Below are 23,859 nucleotides of genomic sequence, written 5' to 3' on the forward strand. Positions count from 1 at the left end.
TCCAAAGGAAAAAGAGAATTTGAAATAACATCGAAATATTTGATGTTTTCCTAAAGATAGTAAGTTTCTGTACCCAATTCCAATGTGTGGTTTTCTCCACACACATCCAAGCAATCTCTGACACCAGCTGGGTGTCCTATAATTCAACTCGATCCTGACACTGCCTACCAAGAGACGGCATTAGAGCTCACAGGTTAAGGACCCAGCCCTGCAAGAATGCCCTCCACTTCAGATGCCTGGGCCTCTGTTGAATGGCTATAAATTTGAGGTTCAACTAATTTTCTAGAGCAACTCCCAGAATTCAGGAAACCAGTTTACTCATTAGATTATCTCTGAACTATAAAGGATGTAACTCAGCAACAACCGACCAGATGGAAGAGCTGCACAGAGCAAAGCATGTGGGAAAGAGCATGGAGCCTCAGGCCCCCTGGGCATTCCACTGCCTGCACTGATTACCGACTCAGAAGCTCTCTGAACCCTGTCCTTTTGGGACTTAATGGAGGCTTCATTACATAGGTATGATTTATTAAATCACCCACCATGGGTGATTTAATTTCATTTCCAGCCCCTCTCTGCCCTAAAGGTCATGGGGGGGAACTGAAAGTTCCAATTCTCTAATCATGGTTAGTTCCACTAGCAATCAGGTCATGCCTTTAGTCACCTTGTTAATATGTCACCTCATTAACATAAAAGATATTTTTATCACTCTCAGCTTTTAGGAAATTCCAAGGGTCTTTGGAGGTCTGTGCCACAAAGTAGGACAAAGACCAAAAAAAAATTATTTTTTTTTCCACATGTGAGAGAGACAGACAGGAAGGAGAGAGATGAGAAGCATCAATTCTTCATTGTGACACCTTAGCTGTTCATTGATTACTTTCTCATATGTGCCTTGACCAGGGGGCTCCAGCTGAGCCAGTGACCCCTTGCTCAAGCCAGTGACCTTGGGCTCAAGCCAGCTACCATGGTGTCATATCTATGATCCCACACTCAAGCCAGCAACCCTGTGCTCAAGCTGGTGAGCCCATGCTTAAGCTGGATGAGCCTGCACTCAAGCCGGTGACCTCGGGGTTTTGAACCTGGGTCCATAGCATCCCAGGCTGATGCTCTAGCCACCGCCTGGTCAGGTCCAAATACATATTTTTATTATAAATCACAGCATCAAAGCAGTCATTAGGAGAAAAATCAAACCTTTGTGGTACTTCCTTATATTTATGTATGGTGTAGTACTGATTTTGCTTTGATTTTCATATGGGAGTTGGGCGCTTTTTTCTATTGATTGGGCTCTGAGTCCTCTAAAACACAGAACCTTAGGCAAAAATCAAGCCCAGGTCTGTGAAAGGATGAATAAAAAGGGAAGTGAGGGCAACTAAGATGTGAGAGGGTGCAATGCCACGGGTTATCACCCCAGCTACTGCTTCACAAAGAGCTTTGAAAAGACATAGCAGGTCCCTCCGCAGCTTCGTTTGCTGGGCATAGGGATCTGCAAGGACTGCAGAAATCATGTTGTTGAAATGCCTTACTTTATAGAGAAGGATGCTTAGTTTTATTTCCTGGGAAAACAACAGACAATGGAAAATATATTACGGCTGTAGTACATTAGAATGTAATCTAATGGGGAACTCCTCTGAGTTCTCCCTCTAGTCCCACCTGTCCATCATCACCGGTCCTGCCTCTCCTTCTTCACTTCAAATCTCACTACCCAGTTGGCATTTTCGTAGTTCTGTCACCAGAATGATGACAATTTCCACTAACAACTCTCTCGGTCCCCATCTTTCTTCCTCCTCCCACTGCAAACTACCTTTTGAAAAAAAATAGTTCTGATCTCATTGATGATATGCCTTCAGTGATTCCCTGATGCTCCGGGCAGTGCTTGTCAAATTTGATCTTGTGTCAGAATCATTGGAGGGCTCAATAAAATGCAGATTGCTAAGACTCACTCCCAGAGTTTCTGACTTGATAGGTGTGAAGTTGAGCCCAAGAATTTGCATTTCTAACAAGTTCCCACTGTGACTGCTGCTGCTGGTCTTTAGACCACCTTTTGAGGGCCACTGGCCTAGAAAATAAAGTTCAAACTCTTCAACATGGCCATCAGGGGTTTCTCATTCTACTTTGCTTGCCCCATGTCCCTCCCTTCCTCATCAACGCCTTGTAGTCTAGTCACACCAGACCACTAGCATTTCCAACCATACATTGATTATTATGGCCTTTGCTCTACGTGTTCTCTCTCTCTTATGCCTCTCTACCTCATTCTTCTCTTAGAAATCTCCCACTCATCATGCAAGGTCTCAAATGCCACTACTGTAGGAACTTTATTCAATCTTGTCTCCAAATTATGAATCACTTATTTCTTTGTGTTCCTAATAACTTATACATATCTGTATTAATGCTATGAGCCCTGAGAAAGAAGATCCCTACTGAAAAAGGGCTTCTAGTGACTAACTGGGCTCAAATAAAAAACTAAAACAGACTAGCAGTCATTTCCACATAGAACTCTCTGATGCAAACTATACTTCAGGGGAAAGCCTGCACTGAACTACCTGGCTCTGTACTGAACTGCCTATCTGCACTGTGTTTCTGCTATCTCATCCAACCCTTATAATGACGTTCCCAGAATCCTATCACAACCAATAGAACTGAGGCTTTTCCCATCTAATCAGAGCTGTGCAGCAGCTTCTTCATGAGCCAATCAGAATGGCTCCATTCTGACCAATCAGGAAAATGCCTTTTGGTTCAGCTACAGGAACACTTCCTCTGCAAGTTCTTCTGATGTAACACAGGCCTAATCAGCGTGGTCCTATCTGGTGCCCTTAGTAAATATTCATGACAGCCAGGGTCAGGTATCTCCCAGGAACGGCCGCAACCTGGTACCTCTGGGACCATCTGCCTCTGGGAATTATCTGTGAAATTTCTTTCACAGACTCCCGGTTTTCTTAGGATACAAAGTAAAGGTTTAAGATTTGTGATTTAGCCCTATTCAAGACTGGCTGTCTCCTTTCCTAAACTTAAGGTCAGATTCCTCCCAAATGTTTGCTCCCAAGGACACTTACCAGATCTTGCTGTGAAGATAAACATCTTGCTGCATTTCAAAGGGGAGGCCAGGAAGCCCTTAAGAAAGATAAACAAGTGAATTAATTGTAACCTTACAGTGGGGGATAAGCACTTTCTGTTTCTTAATTTCTATTTCTGCATCTGTTGGTGCAAAACAATTTCTTCCCTTTGTGGATTGGAGTGGCACCACAGCTCCTCAAAATTGTTTGCGCCCTGGCTCACTTGGGCCGGGTCAAAGGTCCAGGCTGGGTTACAAAGTAAGCGAACTAAGTAAGCGAGCCCTTCTTCCTCCTTGGAGCCTACATTGTAGGGATGGCAGCTAAGTAGCCATTTTATCTATCACTTTCCCTTACTTCCATGTTCACCTCAGAGAGAAGGGATCTGTGTCCAATTCACCTTTATAGTCTTAACACAGTACCAGGCATATTAAGGGCTTGCAATACATGTTAGTGGAGTTAAATAATGTCTTGTCAGGCTAGACCTGATTCAGCCCTGTCTTAGCGTGCACGAAAAGGACCCAGTATAACTTCATGAAGATGAGAGTATAAGGAGAGCAGTGTGGGTTAGGAATGGGATGCTCAGGAGAAAGGGGAACTAATAGATTTTTTAAAAAACCAGATAGGTGGGTTTATTGAGGTGCATGCCCAGTGACTCAGACCCAGCTCTCTCCAGCTTCCTTCTGACTTGTTTCAGACTTTCACATTCTGGGCAATGTTCCATCCTTACTCACTCTCAACTGACAGTGAAGCACCAACGTTCTAGTGCCAAGAAACAGGACAAGAAAGGGCCCCCAGGTGGCTTGGTTTCAGCCATCTGATTTTCTGTGGGCCAACCTTCCGGAGGTGGCAGTGCCGTGACCAAGTACCTCCACCCCAGGCTGAGAGAAGAGGAAGAGTTCAGTTCCTTACTCCCCCAGGGGGGCCTGGCAATTGTCCTTGACAATGCAGTGGTGATATTAAACAAAAATAATTTTTTTACAAAGTGGCTCATACAAAAACTGGGGATGGAGGAAGAGATGCGTCTGTGAAATACCGAGATGATTGGAAGGAGCAGGAATGTTTCAGTCCATGAAACAGAGCCCCGCAGTTGCCCAAGGACTGGAAAGCACAACAGTGTCAAGGGACCCTCAGGGGACTAGGCTGGTGAGCAGGCTGGTGAATTGCAGGGCTTGCACCACCTCTTGGGCTGCAGCACCAGATGAGTAGCCCAGGGCAGCTCCCTTGCCAGGGAGCACAGTAGTCCTCAATGCCTCGCCTTCTGCTGTGTCGGCGGCCCGGACCTGTGCTCGGAGGGGAGCAGAGGCTACCAGTAGGCTCCGTGTGTCCCCAACAAACACCAGGTGGTGAACAGCTGCCATTACCTGCTTGCCGCGGGGCACAAAGAGGCGCGGGGGCTGGTTGGGCCAGTTCCGGGACAGCAGGGCGGCCATAGCCGCCTGCACTGCTGAGTAGTGGCCCTGGCACCGCCTTGCATGGACCTGCAGGAGCTGTCGAGCTCCAGTCGTCGATCCAGCGGTTCCCCTGGGCTCTGCTTCAGGGACCCCCATTCAGCAGTTCAGGATCCCCTGGGAAGGCCTAATCCAGGGGCTTAAGTCCCTGAGAATACCGATTTTTAAAAACTATGCTAGACACTCTACAGACTTCATTTCATTTAATCTTCATGATAGTATCATGAAGTAGTTAAGGCTGTGCCCATTGTACAGATGCCACTGACCAAGGCTGCTCCACTGATGAACTATAGAGCCCAGGACTTGTCAGACAGCAACATCTTTCCCAAAAAAGGTGACATAAATCTGAAGAAGCTGTTGTTTACCACCTCAAGACTGTGACCCAAGAATGAAGCGGTTTTCATAGAATTGAAAGCGAAAGATTTAGGGACCAGCCTGCTGGGTCCCCAGGGGGCAGACGGGGCTGAGCACGGCAGTGCCTGGGCCCAGCTCCCACTGCTGGTGTGATAGTACTGGGGCTCTAAGGCCCCGACCCGCGAAGAACTTGCGCACTAAGTTGCAGGACTACTTCCAAGCCCCGAAAAGACCTGGAGACCAGGAGCCTGCGATCCGCTGGGAGCCAGGTAGCCCGCCCCGCTTCCTGGCGCCCTTCCGCCGGGACGATAGTGAGGGGCGCTGGGGAAGGGGGCGGGGAGGGGGGCGACAGGGCTGACCCGCCGGGCGCGGGGCATAAGCGTGACCCCGCAGCGCAGGGCTGCGCGGAGACCCCGCGTCCCTCTGAACCCCTCTTCTAGGGAGGCACTTACTACCCTGACTTGTCCCGGAAGAGTGGAGTATGACATCTTTTTCCGTAGAATGCCTCAGATTTTTCACCCCTCAAATTTTAAAAAGTTCCTTGTAAATTGGAAACATTGATCCTTTATCCGCGATATATGTTATGAAAATTTTCTTTCAGTTTGCCATTTGTCTTTTGGGTTTGCTTATAGTGGTTTCCCCCACCCCTTACCCCTCCACACACTCATTTTTTTTTTCTATGTAGTAAAATTTACCAATCTTGTTTCATTTCATCTGGACTTTAGTCATATTTTAAAAGCTTTCTTCTACACCCAAGATATCATTACCCATACTTTTTTTCTAGTTTTTATATTTATATATTTGGATTTTTTTCTTATAGATAAATGGTGCAAGGAATGGATCTAATTTAATCTTTTTTCCAAATTAGTATCCAGTTGTCCCAACACCAATTATGTGAATCCATTTAAATTGCTATCTGTAGTTCTTCTATTTTGTTTCATTAGTTTAATTTATGAAAAAGATAACCACTGCCTCAGTAACTTGAGATACCACCATTATTATATACTACATTTTTCTATACTGTTTGGCTGTTTCTGCAACTTCTATTCATTAACTTGTTTATTCATCTACTGCAAAGAGCCTTTGTTATATATTATATATTTTAATGTCAAGGCTAGTCCCCCTACAGAGCTCTTCTCCTGTGTTTTCCTAGCTATTCTTGTATGCTTATCTTTCCTTATCAACGTTAGGATTGACTTCTGCTTTATGATCGGTGTCAAGAACATTTACTGGGATTTATTTATTGGGATTGCATTAAACTTATAAATTAAGTTGAAGACAGCTGACATCTTGAGATGTGTTGAGATGTTATAACCAAGAACAATGGTGGCCATTTCATTTGCTCAAGTCTAGTTGTTCCAGTTTGGAAATTTAGAAATTTATTGCCCTTGCTGAGAAGAGGGTTCTATGTTCTTCTGTATTAATTTATCAACCTACAGTTCTTGAGTATCTGCTATGTTGTAGATATCTTCTTATTTTCTTTTTTTTCTTTTAGTGTTTAATGTGACTCCATTTAAATTGCTTTCTGTGGAACTTGTTTCATTGTTTGAAAATTTTTCACCTTGGTACAATTAGTCTAATAAATATAGAACTTTTATTCCACTAGTTTTGGAGTGTCTAAAGTTAACATTTTAAACCTATCAGGGGTTAATATTATTGTGCTTAGGTGTTTATTATGAAGTATGAAATTTTCTTCATAATGAAAAACAACTTCCCAATATTTATTAAATTATGATTATCTACTTTCTTATTTCTCTTAAAGCTTCATATGTTAAACTCTTTGATAGATTAAAGCTTATTTCTGGAATTTATATTGTAGTTCTTGTATTATCTATTCTTAATTTAAAACTATATAGTTCTGTAATTATTACATAAGATTCATTTTTTATAAAGACTTTTTTTTTAAGCAGTTTTAGATTCACAGTAAAGTTGAGCACAGGATGCAGAGAGTTCCATATACCACTTTAATTCTTTTAGAGCAGTTTTAAGTTCACAACAAAATTGACTCTTTTTTACAGGTTAAAAACAATGAAAAATGGAAGTCTCTGTTCTCCCTATAATGTTTCTAAATACCTACTCATACCCAGTCGTGGTGGTGAATATGCAGCACTTTTGTATTTTGGTTATCTCTGTAGATTGCCCTTTCATTATGCAGTAACAGAAACCTCTTTCTTGTCGGTAACAAGCTGTAGCTCTATTAATTTGTGTCAGTGGATGAGCACCATCATGTACTGTCATGTTTGTTACTTTTGTTTCCCTATGATTTGGTGAGTAAATCTATCTTTACAAAGTAAAATGTTTAATTTCACATGACAGTTTAGCCAAAGAGTTCCTGTTTTTTTAAATAAGGCAATGAATTAAATCTGTTTTTTTTTCCAAAGTACTTAAAACATCACGTAATATAAAGAATAGGGTCTTGGCCTGACCTGTGGTGGCGCAGTGCATCAAGTGTCAACCTGGAACGCTGACGTTGCCGGTTCGGGACCCTGGGCTTGCCTGGTCAAGGCACATATGGGAGTTGATGCTTCCTGCTCCTCCCCCCTTCTCTCTCTCTCTCTCTCTTCTCTAAAATGAATAAATAAATAAAAATAATTAAAAAAAAAAAAGAATAGGGTCTTTCAGATCTCAAATCAGATATTAAAAACTAACATCTTGAGTATTTCTGTCTTCCTAAAAATTGGTGAGTTGGAAGACCGCAGTACAAAAATAATACTTTTAAGAAGAGTGACCAAAGTGGATGAATGGAAGTGGATGAAATAGACGAATTTTAAAATGACCCTTCACAAGCCTACCTGTTGGTTGCATTTTATGATAGCCAAGACTCTGTGACTGAGAAGGGGCTATCTTTGCTTATGGATTTGATTCGTGGCCTATCAGAAGCCAATGGTGACTTCAGGGTGGACGTAATACCTTATACTAAAGTTGCTGTCATCATTTTCTCTATGAATATTAGTAAGACAGACAATAGCTTTTAACCCTTTATTTGGAAATTATGATTGTATCATACTTTGAGATTCCAGGCATCCCACAATGGATCTTTAAAAGTTGTGCTTTCTAACTATCAGTGAGAGTACTACGAGGGAATATGTATTCTTACTTATGGTACTTCAAAGGCTAACATTTATGAAGTGCTTGCTTTATGCTAAGTGTTTACATACTTTATCTCCTAATATATAACACTATGAGATAGATACTGTATATTATTATTATTATTTTTTTTTTTTTGGTACTTTTCCAAAGCCAGAAACGGGAGGCAGTCAGACAGACTCCCACATGCGCCCGACCGGGATCCACCCGGCATGCCCACCAGGGGGCGATGCTCTGCCCATCTGGGGCATCACTCTGTTGCGACCAGAGCCACTCTAGCGCCTGAGGCAGAGGCCACAGAGCCATCCTCAGTGCCCGGGTCAACTTCGCTCCAATGGAGCCTTGGCTGTGGGAGGGGAAGAGAGAGACAGAGAGGAAGGAGAGGGGGAGGGGTGGAGAAGCAGATGGGTGCTTCTCCTGTGTGCCCTGGCTGAGAATCGAACCCGGGACTCCTGCATGCCAGGCCGACGCTTTACCACTGAGCCAACCAGCCAGGGCCTAGATACTGTATATTATTGTTCTCATTTTAAAGATGAAGAAATCTGGGCTTAGGGAGGATTAAATGACTGGCTCACAGCCGCACAGCTAGTAAGTAATTGAGTCAACATTCCAAATTAGAAATTCCAGCTTCTGAGTATATTGTCTTAATCACTGTGCATGTGCCCTCAAATTTCCAGTTAGTTTTAAAGCTATAGTTAAAGTTTTATGATAATTACATGTGCAAATAGAGCTCGCAATATGGTCTCTATTTTAGAAATTAGTAGGAGGGACAGAAAGAAATTAGATTTAAGAAACAATATTGTATTGCAGTCATTATTACTATTATTAGCTTAAAATCTCACTGCACACACTTGGTTTCATTTGGAGAGGTAACTTTATCCATGTTTTCAAAATAATAATCTAGATGTAGGTTGCTGTTAATGATAGCTGTGCATTCAGGGTAGACAATGTGGGATAGGTGAAAGTTGACACTGTGAAACTTAACTTTACATAGAAATTTAGTTAAGTCCTGTAAATCAAATTACTTTTTAAAATCTGTTTTCTTCTAATATGAAATGAAATTACAGTACCAATAAACTGATTTTATTTGGATGTTTGTTCATGTTTATGTCAGACACCATAGAGCTCAGCAACTTCAGATTTTCCCAAGGTTTCTGGAACTGATGAGAACCATTAGGGTTGAAAGTCTGCCACCTCATGTTTAATATTTTTTTTTTTTTTTAATATTTTTTTTTTTTTAAATATTTTATTTATTGAGTTTTAGAGAGAGAGAGAGAGAGAAGGGGGAGGAGCAGGAAGCATCAACTCCCATATGTGCCTTGACCAGGCAAGCCCAAGGTTTCGAACCGGCAACCTCAGTGTTCCAGGTCGACGCTTTATCCCACTGCGCCACCACAGGTCAGACTGCCACCTCATGTTTAGAATAATAATCAACTTTCTTTGATAACTCCCCAAATGGAGAAACAGTAACCAATGTGCAATATTTCCCAGAGGAGAATTCAGCCTGGTTTGAGTTTTCTGCTACAAATGTAATCAAATTCTCTTCTTTTTTGATATGTATGGTTATTATTAACCAATTCATGCACAAATGAAGTCAGATTAGGGACCACATAGGTGATTGGGAAATATATCAAAGCCACTACATGCTTACTGAAATATGTTATGGATTAACTCAACGCTTTGAACAGGTCTTTGTGGAGCTCTAGCCAAGAGAATTGTTTTTCTTGTAGTAACAAACAAACAACAGAAAACTTCCCTTGACCCTCCATTTCCTGGGGCTTCATTCTCTTGCTTCCCTTTGCAGCAAAATTTTTCAATTGAGTTTGTCATTACTTCCATTTTTTCTGCTGTCATTCTTTCTTTTTGTTTTGGTGTATATTATTTTTTCTCTTTCTTTCTTCTTTCTCTCTCTCTCTTTCTCTCTTTCTCTCTTCCTCCCTCCCTCCTTCCTTCCTTCCTTCCTTCCTTCCTTCCTTCCTTCCTTCCTTCCTTCCTTCCTTCCTTCCTTCCTTCCTTCCTTCCTCAAGTGAGAGAAGGGAGATAGAGAGACAGACTCCTGCAAGCACCCCGACTGGAATCTACCCGGAAACCCCTATCTGGGGCCGATGCTCAAATCACCTGAACTATCCTCAGCGCCCGAGGCTGACGCTCAGGCCAACCAAGCTCTAGGGCCTCAGTGTCCGGGGCCAATGCTTGGACCAACTGAGCCACTGGCTGCAGAGAGGAAGAGAGAGAGAAGGGGGAGAGGGAGGGGAAGAAAAGTAGATGATTGCTTCTCATGTGTGCCCTGACCAGCGTTCGAACCTGGGACATCCGCATGCCAGGCCAATGCTCCATCCCACTGGTTGGCAAACTGCGCTCGCGAGCCACATGCGGCTCTTTGGATCCTTGAGTGTGGCTCTTCCACAAAATACCACGTGCGGGCGCTACCTTAATATGGAATGTACCTACCTATATAGTTTAAGTTTAAAAAATTTGGCTCTCAAAAAAAAAAATAAAAAAAAATAAAAAAAAAAAATTTGGCTCTCAAAAGAAATTTCAATCGTTATACTGTTGATATTTGGCTCTGTTGACTAATGAGTTTGCCGACCAATGCTCTATCCAATGAGCAAACTGGCCAGGGCCTAGCGTTTATTTCTTATTATAGTTTACATTCAGTATTATTTTGTATTAGTTTTAGGTGTACAGCATAGTGGTCAATCATACACTTCACAAAGTGCTCCTTGCCTTTTATATTTCCAGTACCCCCCTGGCACTACATAGTTATTACAATATTTTTTACTATATTCCCTATGCTGTACTTTATATCCCCCTATTTTGTAACTACCAATCTGTACTTCTTAATCCCTTCACCCAGGCCCCCAATCACCCTCCCGTCTGGCAAACGCTAGCCTGTTCTCTGTATCTATGAGTCTGTTTCAATTTTGTTTAATTATTTTGTTCTCTAGATTCCACATATAAGTGAAATCATATATTTGTCTTTCTCTGACAGACTTATTTCACTTAGGATAATACTCTCTGTGTTCATGCTATCTCAAATGATGTGGGGTTTTTTTATAGCTGGTGACTATTCCATTGTATATATGTACCACAGCTTTTTTTTTTTTTTTTTTTTTTTCTGAAGTTAGAAACAGGGAGGCAGTCAGACAGACTCCCGCATGCCCCCGACCGGGATGCACCCAGCATGCCCACCAGGGGGTGATGCTCTGCCCATTTGGGGCATTGCTCTGTTGCAACCAGAGCCATTCTAGTGCCTGAGGCAGAGGCCATAGACTCATCCTCAGCGTCCGGGCCAACTTTGCTCCAATGGAGCCTTGGCTGTGGGAGGGGAAGAGAGAGACAGAGAGGAAGGAGAGGGGAGGGGTGGAGAAGCAGATGAGCACTTCTCCTGTGTGCCCTGGCCGGGAATCGAACCCGGGACTCCTGCACGCCAGGCCAACGCTCTACCCCTGAGCCAACTGGCCAGGGCCTGTACCACAGTTTTTTTTTTGTTTTTTTTTTTTTTTTTGTTTGTTGTTTTTTTTTTACAGAGGCAGAGATAGACAGGGACAGACAGACAGGAATGGAGAGAGATGAGAAGCATCAATCATCAGTTTCTCTTTGCGCGTTGCGACTTCTTAGTTGTTCATTGATTGCTTTCTCACATGTGCCCTGACCGTGGGCCTTCAGCAGACCAAGTAACCCCCTGCTGGAGCCAGCGACCTTGGGTCCAAGCTGGTGAGCTCTTTGCTCATGCCAGATGAGCCCGCACTCAAGCTGGCGACCTCGGGGTCTCAAACCTGGGTCCTTCCGCATCCCGGTCCGATGCTCTATCCACTGCGCCACCACCTGGTCAGGCACCACAGTTTTTTTATGCACTCGTCTATTGATAGACACTTGGATTACTTCCATATCTTGGCTGTTGGAAATAACGCTGTAATGAACATAAGGGTGCATATATTCTTTTAAATTAGTGTTTTGGGTTTCTTTGGATATATTCTCAGAAGTGAAATCACTGGGTTATAAAGCAGTGCCATTTTAAAAAATTTTGAGGATCTCTGTACTGTTTTCCACAGTGGCTGCACCAATCTGCAATCTCGCCAGCAGTGCCTGAGGGTTTCTTTTCTCCACATAATTGCCTACATTTGTTGTTGATTTATTGATGATATTCATTGTTACAGATGTGAGATGATATCTCATTGTGGTTTTAATTTGCATTTCTCCAATGTTAGTGCCTTTGAGCATCTTTTCTCATTCTTTCTTAAATTTATTCTAGAGAAGCTTTTACCTCCACTATTCTGCCAAAACTGCTCTGTTAAGGTCACCAATGGTCACCATGTTGCTAAACTCAGTAGCTACTTTTTGGTCCTCATTTTACTTGATCTCCTAGCAGTATTTGACTCAATCCTCTCTCCCCTAGATACACTTTCTTCACTTGTTGCTAAGACATCACACCTTGGTTGTTTTCTTACCTCAGTAGCTGTTCATTCTTCATCTTTATTCATTCACCTTCTTTTTCTTAATTCTTAATGTAGGACTCAGTGCTCTTTTCTTCTTTGTCTATATATAGTTGTTTTTTTGGGTTTTTTTATAGATATAATGGTTGTAAATACTGTCTGTGTACCCATGACTCCCAATTTATATTTTCAGTCATGACTCATGAACTCCAATATTTACACCCACTGTCTGGTAGATGTCTTCATCTGGTTGTCTAAAAGCATATGATGTAAACATTACATTTGCAAAACAACACTCCCCAATCTTGTTATACCAACCTGCATTATCCACAGGCTTTTCCATCTCAGTTGATAGCAACTTCATTCTCCTAGTTGCTAAGGCCAAACCCTGGGACTCGGGTTGACAGACTCCTTTCTTTCTCCCAGCTCCCATATCCATTCAGAAATCCTGTTTACTCCACCTTCAGGATGTGTTCAGAACCTGATCACTTCTCAAAGAACACATTGAGAATTTAGAAAATTGAATGAACCATTTTAAAGGTAGTAACAATCTCCTAAAGGACTTAAGCCTCTAAGTAGTTTACATTTTGGATGATATGATCAAGCAATACCTTGTTTAATGGTCATGCTTCACCTGCACATCCCTTCCCATCTGTGATCTTTAGGAAGAGATAGTGAAGCCAAAAAGTATCCCTGAAACTATAGGTGGGGATGAGATACTAGGAGAAAGAATGAGTGAAGTGCAGAGGAGAGAGCGGGTAGTCTAATCTTCCTCATGTAGCTTCGATGGAAACCAATCAGGCAGGAAAGCCAAATATTAAGATGCTATTTAGAATTTTTTTAAAAAAAAGCTTAACTTTCAATAGTGGTTTACAAAGGTAATAGTCTTAGGACTAGACTGAAATAATATCTGATTCTTTTTTTTTTTTAATTAAGTGAGAGGTGAGGAAGCAGTGAGACAGACTCCCACATGCGCCCTGACCAGGATCCACCCAGCAAGCCCCCTATCAGGTGATGCTCTGGCCACCTGGGGCCGCTGCTCTGTTGCTTGGCAAACGAGCTATTTTAGCACCTGAAGCGAGGCTAGGAGCTATCCTCAGAGCCTGGGGCCAATTCACTTGAACCATTTGAGCCATCACTGTGGGAGGGGAGGGGAAGAAAGGGGAGAGGTGGAGAAGCAGATAGTCACTTCTCCTGTGTGCCCTGACCGGAAATCGAACCCAGGACTTGCACATGCACATGCACATGCTAGTCAATGCTCTACTGCTTATCTCACTGGCCAGGGCCAATATCTGATTCTTAATACAGCAATGAATTGTTGTCACTGGAAATTTTTAATTGATACTTTGTAAAAAGACAAACATTTAGGACTGGTATCCCTCACTCAGCAGACTTGTATATTCAAAACTATGTAATTCTTTTTTTTTTTACAGTCACAGAGAGAGAGTCAGAGAGAGGGATAGATAGGTACAGACAGGAACGGAGAGAGATGAGAAGCAACAATCATCAGTTTTTCGTTACGACATCTTAGTTGTTCATTGGTTGCTTTCTCATATGTGCCTTGATCACGGGCCTTCAGCAGACTGAGTAACCCCTTGCTCAAGCCAGCGACCTTGGGTCCACACTGGTGAGCCTTTTTTTTTTTTTTTTTTTTAGCTCAAGCCAGATGAGCCCGTGCTCAAGCTGGTGACCTTGGGGTCTTGAACCTGGGTCCTCCGCCTCCCAATCTGACGCTCTATCCACTGCACCACCACCTGGTCAGGCAAAAACTATATAATTCTTGGAGCTAATCTCAACCCTCCAAATTTACAGAATTTGAAGTCTCCATCTCTCTCACATACTTGTCACCTAGTCATCAATGCTACTGTTGACATCTGGAGAGCACTTACCTTCCTTTTAAATGTTTGTATGCTTATCTCTGGTAAAGCACATTCAGTGTTTCCGGAGATAATGTGTGCAAATTAGGCTAAGAGCTTCAATCTGCACTGCAGTCATTAGTGAGCTAAAGATACAAATAGGGGAGGCAGAGTGACATAGAGTGCAGTGCAGCATTTTATAAACTCCTTTTTTTAACCTCAATGCACCATAAATATATATATTTTTTAAAAATATATTTAAAATAGTAAATATATATATATATATATATATTTACTACCCCAACCCATACTTTATTTAGAAACAAAAAGGTTTTGTTGCAACATGTGCATGGTTTGCTAAGGAACTGATGTACTCTGTTTTCTATTCTATTCATAGATACATATGTTTACAACAGGTTTTTGTTGAAATTTATATCACTGGCATAGTGGTTAGAGGTTGGCTTTTAGCAATGACTCTCACACAAAGGGTTAAGGGTTAGGGGCTTTAACGTTATTCTCTACTATCTCCACTAGCAAGCCTCTTCAAGCCATCCTAAATAAGCATACAATCTATATGATTTTTTTTTTATTGCTGTATACAAAACTACCTCAAAACTTAGTGGCTTCACATAACAAACATTTATTATTTCATACTTTCTGTGGGTCAGGAATTTGGGGACAGTTTAAATGGGTGAGTCAGGCTCAGGATCTCTCATGAGGTTGCTATCAACAGGTTGGTTGGGGCTGCAGTTATCTGAAGGCTCAATGGGAACTGGCGAGTCTGCTTCTAAGCTCACTCACATGGCTGCTGCCAGAGACTTCAGTTCCTTGCCATGAGGGCCTCTCCATAGGGTTGTTCATGACAAGGCTTCCCTCAGAATGAGTTATCTGAGAGAGAGGGTGAGCGTGTGTGTGTGTGTGTGTGGGGGGGAGGTTTGATGATTGCAGTACCTATTGTACCCATAGCCTTAGAAATGACATAGCAGCCTGACCTGTGGTGGCACAGTGGACAAAGCATCGACCTGGAAATGCTGAGGTTGCTGGTTCAAAACCCTGGGCTTGCCTGGTCGAGGCACATACGGGAGTTGATGCTTCCGGCTCCTCCCCCCTTCTCTCTGTCTTTCTCTCCTCTCGGTCTCTCTCTCTCCTCTCTAAAAATGAATAAATAAAAAAAATTAAAAAAAAAAAAAAAAAGAAATGACATAGCATTACTTCTGCCATGTTCTACTGGTCACAAAGACCAACTCTGACACGATATGGAAGAAAGCTGTACAAGGGCATTGAAACCAGAAAAATCAAAGTCAATCTCAGGGTTACCTGTCATCCCCAATGCCAGTAAAGAGAGACGAGGACTGAGTGGCTCTAAGGTGTGTCTTTAATTTCAAATTGGAACAATTTGAGAAGGCAGGTGACTCCGTCTAAAAGAACTGCCTCCCCACTCTCCTGGTGCTGCTGGTCTTTATCAGGTTCAGGGGCTGTTAGTAATGGTGTAAGGGACAAAAGGAAAAAATCCATGCAGTTAGTCACGTAGCAGTATGTGGGCGGCAGGAGTCTGTTTTGCAGGAATGTCTCCTCTGCAAGTTCTTCTGATGTAGCACAGGCTTAATCAGCACTGTCCTATCTGGTGTCCTTGGTAAATCTTCAAGGCAGCGGGACAGGTGTCTCCCAGGAACAGCCAGGGTCGTGATGCCTCTGGGAACTTCTGCAAGAGAACTCCCTGTATTTCTTAGGCAACAAAATAAAGATTAAGGTTTGTGAACTAAGCTCCTAGTTATCTACAGTGCCTTAACTCCTTGCAGGAAATTCTGTGACTTAGCCCTTACAAGAAATTATTGTAATTTAACCCCCTACAGCATGATCACCAGATGGCTCACTGGGCCATCTTACTCTCACAATCCAAGAAAACACAGCTTCAAGACAAGCTCCCTTCATCACCCCCTACTTCTAGCCAGAGGGTCACACCTAAGCCTTCCATACAGATATTCTGGAGCACCACTAGCTATTACAGTCCCAAACGTATATTTTTATATTAAAATTTAAAGTTTTAATAGAATTTACTAGCTGGATAACAATGATAGTCATTTTTTGCTTCTGTTTCCTCATTAAAAAAATGGAGATAAAATCTCACAGGATCATGTGAAAATTAAGTTAAATGGGATAGTATTTGTAAACTATCTGACACATAACGGATATTCAATAAATAAAGCTATTACAATTAAAATATTAGGAAAAATGAGAAACACAACTTAATTAGATAAGAACAATAAATACGAATTATGTTTTAGATAGCTATATGTCTCAGCAGATACAGGAATAAAGTGCTATTATAAAACAATGTTTAAATAGTTCAGTGTTTTTCATTTTGATATTGTTATCCCACTGTCATAAGAATACTTCACTAAGCTATTTCTACTGGGTAAAATGTATTTGAAAATAAGCTAATGAATTCAATTAAGAAAAATATGCCACCATCCCACTCCACCCCCAAATAAAAGCAAAATAGTACCTTAGATGTAAAATCAGACCACTAAATGATGGTTCCTATTCTTGGCTGGGAACTCACTGTCTCCCAAATTAACTCATTTTCCCTTAGGACAGTACTAATTATTTTTTCTCTATTTTTAAGTTTTCAATTGCAGTTGATATTCAGTATTGTCTTATATTAGTTTCAGGTGTACAGCATAGTGGTTAAACATTTATATAATTCATGAAGTGATTCCCCTGATAAGCCTAGTACTCACCAGGTACTATACATAGTAATCACAATAGTTCTAATTATTTTATTTTAATTAGCATTACATTAAACTAGGGGTCGGGAACCTATGGCTCGCGAGCCAGATGTGGCTCTTTTGATGGCTGCATCTGGCTCTCAGACAAATCTTTAATAAAAAAATAATAATAACGTTAAACATAAAAAACATTCTCATGCATTACAATCCATTCATTTCCTACCGCTCATGTTCATGGTTGCGGGTGGCTGGAGCCAATCACAGCTGTCCTCCGGAACAACACCAAATTTTTATTGGATAATGCGTAATGTACACGGGTCGTTGTATGGCTCTCACAGAATTACATTTTAAAATATGTGGTGTTCATGGCTCTCTCAGCCAAAAAGGTTCTCGACCCCTGCATTAAACCCAAATATATTTATTGTATTTCTATTTATTAGTTCTTGTTCTTCCTTTTAGAGTTGTAGAAATAAATCCTTTATAAGGTAGCCCTTCAACTGTTTAAGATCGACTAGTAGGTCCTGCTCCCCGCATCCCACCTTTCCCCACCCAACTTCTCTACTTCTGCAAGTTAAATATATTCAGTTCCTTTTATATATCCTGATGTGATTAGGTTTTTTTATAGATCAGTCTCCCTCTTCTGAACAGATTTAGTTTCCATAATCCTTTTGCAAAGTGTGACACCCTGAACTATGCACAATACCCCAGGTGTTGCCTGCTTTTACCAGTGAAAAGTAGAATAGGGTTTTCACCACCCACATTTTTGTTACTATGTTTCTCTTATTATAGCCTCAAATCTCATCATTATCTTTTTCTTTAAAGAATGGACTTTATTTTTAGAGTAGTTTTTTTTTTTACAGAAAATTTGAGCACAAAGTAAAGAGAATTACCTACCCCTAGCTCCAGTTCTCCCTAATATCAATATCTTGCATTATTATAGTATATTTGTTACAATTGATGAAAAAGTATTGATACATTATTATTAACTGAAGTCACTACATTAGAGTTCACTTTTTGTGTTATATGGTTCTATGGGTTTTGATAAATGCATAATGTTATGTGTCTACAGTTACAGTTTCATGCAGAATAATTTCAGTGCCCTAAAAATGCCCTGTGCTTCACCAATTCATTCCTCTCTCCTCCAAACCACTGGCAGCCACTGATATTTATGTATTGTCTATGTACTGTCTCCATAGTTTTACCTTTTCAGCATGTCATATAGTTAGAATCATGCAAAATGTAGCCTTTCAGAATGGCTCCTTCACATAGCAATAGACATTTTAGTTTCTTCCCTGTCTTTCCATAGCTTGATAGCTCATTTCTTTTAATCTCTGAATAATATTCTACTTTATGGAAGTACCACAATTTATTATACATTCACTTTTTGAAAGTCATCTTAGGTACTTCTAAGTTTTGGTTATTATGAACAAAGCTATATTGCTGCTATAATCATTCACATGTAGGTTTTGTGTGGACGTAAGTTTCAACTCATTTGGGTAAATATCAAGGAGAGCAAATGCTGGACCCTATATATGGTAAGAGTAAATTTAGTTTTGTAAGAATCTTTTTTTTTTAATTTATTAAATTTAATGCAGTGACATTGATAAATCAGGGTACATATGTTGAGAGAAAACAACTCCAGGTTATTTTGACATTTGATTGTGCTGTATACTCCTCCCCCAAGGTCAAATTGTCTTCTGTCACCTTCTATCTGGTTTTCTTTGTGCCCCTCCCCTCCCCCAACCCCTCTCTCCTTCCTCGCCCCACCCCCCCCACCTCATTGCCATCACATTCTTGTTCATGTCTCTGAGTCTCATTTTTATGTCCCATCTATGTATGGATTCATATAGTTCTTAGTTTTTTCTGATTTACTTATTTCACTCCGTATAATGTTATCAAGGTCCATCCATGTTATTGTAAAACAATCTTTCAGACTGTCTTCCAACATGGCTATACCATTTTGCATTCCTATCAGCAATAAATGAGAGTTCTTTTTGCTTCACATCTTTGCCAGCATTTGATGACCCTCCCCCCTCCTCACCCTCAAACACAGCTACATCACTGTTAATTTATACAGAGTACTCTATCCAGCAAAATCCCTTAGATGTTTTTTTTTTTTTTTTTTACAGAGGCAGAGATAGACAGGGACAGACAGACAGGAACAGAGAGAGATGAGAAGCATCAATCATCAGTTTCTCGTTGCGCGTTGCGACTTCTTAGTTGTTCATTGATTGCTTTCTCACACGTGCCTTGACCGCGGGCCTTCAGCAGACCGAGTAACCCCCTGCTGGAGCCAGCGACCTTGGGTCCAAGCTGGCGAGCTCCTTGCTTAAGCCAGATGAGCCCGCGCGCGACCTCTGGGGTCTCGAACCTGGGTACTTCCGCATCCCAGTCCGACGCTCTATCCACTGCGCCACCGCCTGGTCAGGCCCCTTAGATGTTTTTACATGACTTCACTGCTAAATCACATTCTTTTTCTCCCAAACTTGTACAGTTATTCTTTGGCATTCCCTAAGTGCTCTTCCTCTCCCAGATGCCCTGGGGTCTCTTATTTGTTAGACACAGTTATAACTGCTGTATGTCTTGTTGGGAGACGAAGGGTGTGGAGAGTGGAGGTGCCTGGGAGTTTGCATTCATCTCCCGACCAGGAGGCCCAGACAGTAACTGACTGGTATAAGACTCCAAGTCCCTTGTCTCAAGGTTAGGACAACACTGTGATATAATTTATATGCTCCAGAGCTTCTTGCAGGATCACACAGAAGCCAGGCTTAACCTAAACCACATTCTCTATCTTCTCTTACTTCCAACACGTTTCTCCCAAGGACAACTTTAATAAACCACTGGTGTATGACTCCCCATTCCAAGGCTGTGCTGCTAGAGGATATGACCTAATTTATAACTTCTTTTAATTACAGCACACAGTTCTTAATATTTTCTACTATTATAACAATTCCTTTAAAAAATGGTATTGGCTTACCTTCTAACAGGTTATTTTGAATTGCTCATGCATTATGTTTGCATTTATTGAATCTCTAAGGGCCAAATCAAAGTTTTTCAGAAAAAAAAAATCACCTCTCCACTCTTATAATAAATATCAATGGGGCCCTGGCCGTTTGGCTCAGCAGTAGAGCGTCGGCCTGGCGTGCGGGGCACCCGGGTTCGATTCCCGGCCAGGGCACATAGGAGAAGCGCCCATTTGCTTCTCCACCCCCCCCCCCTCCTTCCTCTCTGTCTCTCCCTTCCCCTCCCGCAGCCAAGGCTTCATTGGAGCAAAGATGGCCCGGGCGCTGGGGATGGCTCCATGGCCTCTGCCCCAGGCGCTAGAGTGGCTCTGGTTGCGGCTGAGTGACGCCCCGGAGGGGCAGAGCATCGCCCCCTGGTGGGCAGAGCTTTGCCCCCGGTGTGCGTGCCGGGTGGATCCCGGTCTGGCGCATGCGGGAGTCTGTCTGACTGTCTCTCCCCGTTTCCAGCTTCAGAAAAATACAAAAAAAAAAAAAAAAAAATCAATGGGAGAATCAGAATAATTTTTATAAAACTTCACTGCAAAGTAACTGTAAATGGGATAGATCTATTTCACTAGGTCAGGATTAGCTCCATCGCATTTACGCATGTCACATCTTTCACTGAGCTCAGTTGACACTTCCACTGAGCTCAGTTTCACTGAGCGTTCACTTGACAGCAATACCATTTTAGATAGTAGACATACGGTATTTCAGAGTCTCATTAGCATTCAGAATTTCTTCTTGTGCCCAAGATTTTGTCTTGATAATATCTACCTTTTACTTGGTTTTTATTTTTAGTGGTGGACACCTACTTGACCAAAAAGCTTATCTTCAATGGAAGGCCAATCCCTGTGTTTCCCTATTATGTATCTTTGAACACAGCCTTGTGTGGAAGGGAGAAAGCCTTGAGAAAGTTGCTGGCACCATTCCTGGTGGCCCTGGGTTCTCTCATATGGAAGAATCTTGCAGAGAAAGCATCACCCAATAGGAATGATAAATTATGAAAGGAGAAGGGGCCATTGTGAGGTAACATGGCCCCAAGATAGCTGTAAGGGGCTGGAGATAACACTCAGGGCTGTGGCCACCTAATTCACTCAAGGAACAACAAAGGTCAATGTCATCAAGACCTGGAAAGGAGATGATTCTAAAAAAACTTTTCATATCATGTCTAAATATCAAGTCATCAAATTGAATGTGAAGCCAGTGGTATGGGGGAACAATAAAAAACAGTATAGAGGGTGATAGCATTTTTTTTTTTGTATTTTTCCGAAGCCAGAAACGGGGAGGCAGTCAAACAGACTCCCGCATGTGCCCAACCAGGATCCACCCAGCATGCCCACCAGGGGGCGATGCTCTGCCCATCTAGGGTGTCGCTCTGTTGCGACCAGAGGCACTCTAGCGCCTGAGGCAGAGGCCAAGGAGCCATCCCCAGCGCCTGGGCCATCTTTGCTCCAGTGGAGCCTTGGCTGTGGGAGGGGAAGAGAGAGACAGAGAGGAAGGAGAGGGGGAGGGGTGAAGAAGCAGATGGGCGCTTCTTCTGTGTGCCCTGGCCGGAAATTGAACCTGAGACTCCTGCACACCAGTCTGACGCTCTACCACTGAGCTAACCGGCCAGGGCCGAGGGTGATAGGATTTTGATTGATATGTTCAAGGAGATGGTCATAATAATAGGTTGTTTGGAGGATGTAAAAAAGAATTATAATACAACTAAAGACACCAACCAAAACATTGTGACAGAAAATGTGGCTGTCTCTTCTGGAAGGTTTTCTAGTCTTCACAAAGTGCTTTGAAAGTCTATACCCAGGAAATTCTAAGTGTGGGAAATCATTGATAAGGCTTTCACCAGACGTACCAGACTGCATGAAGGGGAGTACAAAGTGAAGAAAGACAGTCCTAAGCAAGTGGAAAGGATTGCTCAAGAAGCCCATTCCCAGTTCTTCTGGAGATTTCTATCTATTATATAAAGTAGAGTGTGAAAAATTCTCTACGACTATCTTTTTTTAAAATTTTTTTTTACAGAGACAGAGAGAGAGAATCAGAGAGAGGGATAGATAGGGACAGACAGACAGGAATGGAGATAGATGAGAAGCATCAATTCTTTGTTGTGGCACCTTAGTTGTTCATTGATTGCTTTCTCATATGTGCCTTGATTGGGGGGCTACAGCAGACCGAATGACCCCTTGCTCAAGCCAGCGACCTTGGGTCCAAGCTGGTGAGCTTTTTGCTCAAACCAGATGAGCCCATGCTCAAGCTGGCGACCTCGGGGTCTTGAACCTGGGTCCTCCGCCTCCCAGTCCGATGTTCTATCCACTGCGCCACTGCCTGGTCAGGCTCTAAGACTATCTTAAGCAAAAAAATATATATCCTTTTTTGAGTTAGATTAGATTTGGAAAATCATTTCATGGCATGCAGTAGTACCGGGTTCGATTCCCGGCCAGGGCACACAGGAGAAGTGCCCATCTGCTTCTCCATCCCTCCCCCTCTCCTTCCTCTCTGTCTCTCTCTTCCTCTCCTGCAGCCGAGGCTCCATTGGAGCAAAGTTGGCCCAGACGCTGAGGATGGCTCCATGGCCTCTGCCTCAGGCACTAGAATGGCTCTGGTCGCAACAGAGCAACGCCCCAGATGGGCAGAGCATCGCCCCCTGGTGGGTGTGCGGGGTGGGTCCCGGTCGGGCGCATGCGGGAGTCTGTCTGACTGCCTCCCCATATCCAACTTCAGAAAAATACAACAACAAAAATAAATTATTTTATTTCATGAGTTACTGCTGATCAAATGATAGTTGTTGCCTAAGTTCTGTATTGAGAAAGATTTTGAGACTGTATCTGGGTTGATTAAAAAAGAGTAGTGAAACCAGTGAATAATGTCAGTCACAGGTGTTGGGGAGGGCGTGTGGGGGTGGCATGTGACATGTTTTTACTATTTGGCTCTTTTTCTATGAAGAGCAGATTCAGTACTCTGTCTTTCGTTAACTAGCAGTTCGACTCTGAGCAAGTGGCTCAATCCCTTTGCACACTGGTTCCCTTCTTAGGAGAATCAAGTTTCTGTACTGGATGATCTGTGTTAACTCTTTAAATCCCAAAATTCTATGACTGATTACTAGTCAAACTACTCACGTATTATTGTTTAGAACTATGGCGTGCTCCTTCCTGGGGATTTCCCAGAAGAGGAACTAAGACAGATGCAAATTCAAGTGACTTAAATAAGAAAGGACATTGATATGCTGTGTTCTCAAATCAGTTACCACTTAAATCCCACTGGGGAAATCAGAGTTAGTTTTATCTGGCAGGCAAGTTTGCTAGGGTAGTTTTACACCAGCTCTCTTTGTCAATTGTTGAGTGGTTGAGGGTGAGAGAGGGCAGCTTAATTGACCTGAACTTCCTCTTTGCTACCCTGGCAAACAAAGCAGACTTTGGCACTACATACAGAAGGTCTTCAGGCAGGAAATGCAGTTGGCAATGTGACTGAGGGGCCTTTAAATAGTAAGAGCCAGGGAAATGGGCAGGGTCTGCTAGGCTAGGACTGTAGGGAAAATAGATAAAGGAGCTCATTGGCAGTTAGGATATTAAATACAATTAATACTTGCTGGGCAAATGAGTTTGTAAAATCTGTATTTTCTGGATTTGCTCACTTTTATTGTTAAAAATGGCCACTGCCCAGGTAAATTGCGCTGCCAGGTGAAACTGCTAATTACCTTCCTGCTTAGGAAGGGCTTTATTATGCTAATGTTGCTGGAGGAGGGGTTTTCGCGAGAAGAAAAGTTTGTGAGGAAGAAGGAGAAGGAAGAAAGAAGCCAAGATGGAAGAAAAGGAGAGAGAAGCCAGTTTTGCAGAGTAAGCAGCCATGCTGGCAGATGAGAAACCAGAGGAGACTTAGACTGGTGGGGGCCTTTGATTCTAGGAA

At 42.4% G+C, this 23,859-nt stretch overlaps 1 protein-coding gene across 4 annotated transcripts in view; it reads left to right on the forward strand.

Moving 5' to 3' along the window:
- The window catches only part of LOC136312241 (protein mono-ADP-ribosyltransferase PARP15-like), a 328,256-nt gene that overhangs the window by 272,814 nt on the left and 31,583 nt on the right, over window positions 1-23,859 (forward strand). The window contains exon 1 of one of the 4 annotated variants that reach the window (XM_066241825.1): window positions 4,514-5,118. The exons of 1 other annotated variant lie outside the window; for it this stretch is intronic. Coding sequence is in view for 1 of the 3 variants with exons in the window: in XM_066241824.1 (XP_066097921.1) it covers window positions 23,676-23,789 (114 nt within the window). In the remaining 2 variants the exon portion in view is untranslated. Of the gene's footprint in view, window positions 1-4,513; window positions 5,119-23,272; window positions 23,790-23,859 lie in introns of those variants that run through there. 2 more of the 4 variants (XM_066241826.1, XM_066241824.1) reach the window with 2 other exon arrangements.

This window comes from Saccopteryx bilineata, chromosome 8, assembly GCF_036850765.1.
Source record: "Saccopteryx bilineata isolate mSacBil1 chromosome 8, mSacBil1_pri_phased_curated, whole genome shotgun sequence".
Taxonomy (NCBI): domain Eukaryota; kingdom Metazoa; phylum Chordata; class Mammalia; order Chiroptera; family Emballonuridae; genus Saccopteryx; species Saccopteryx bilineata.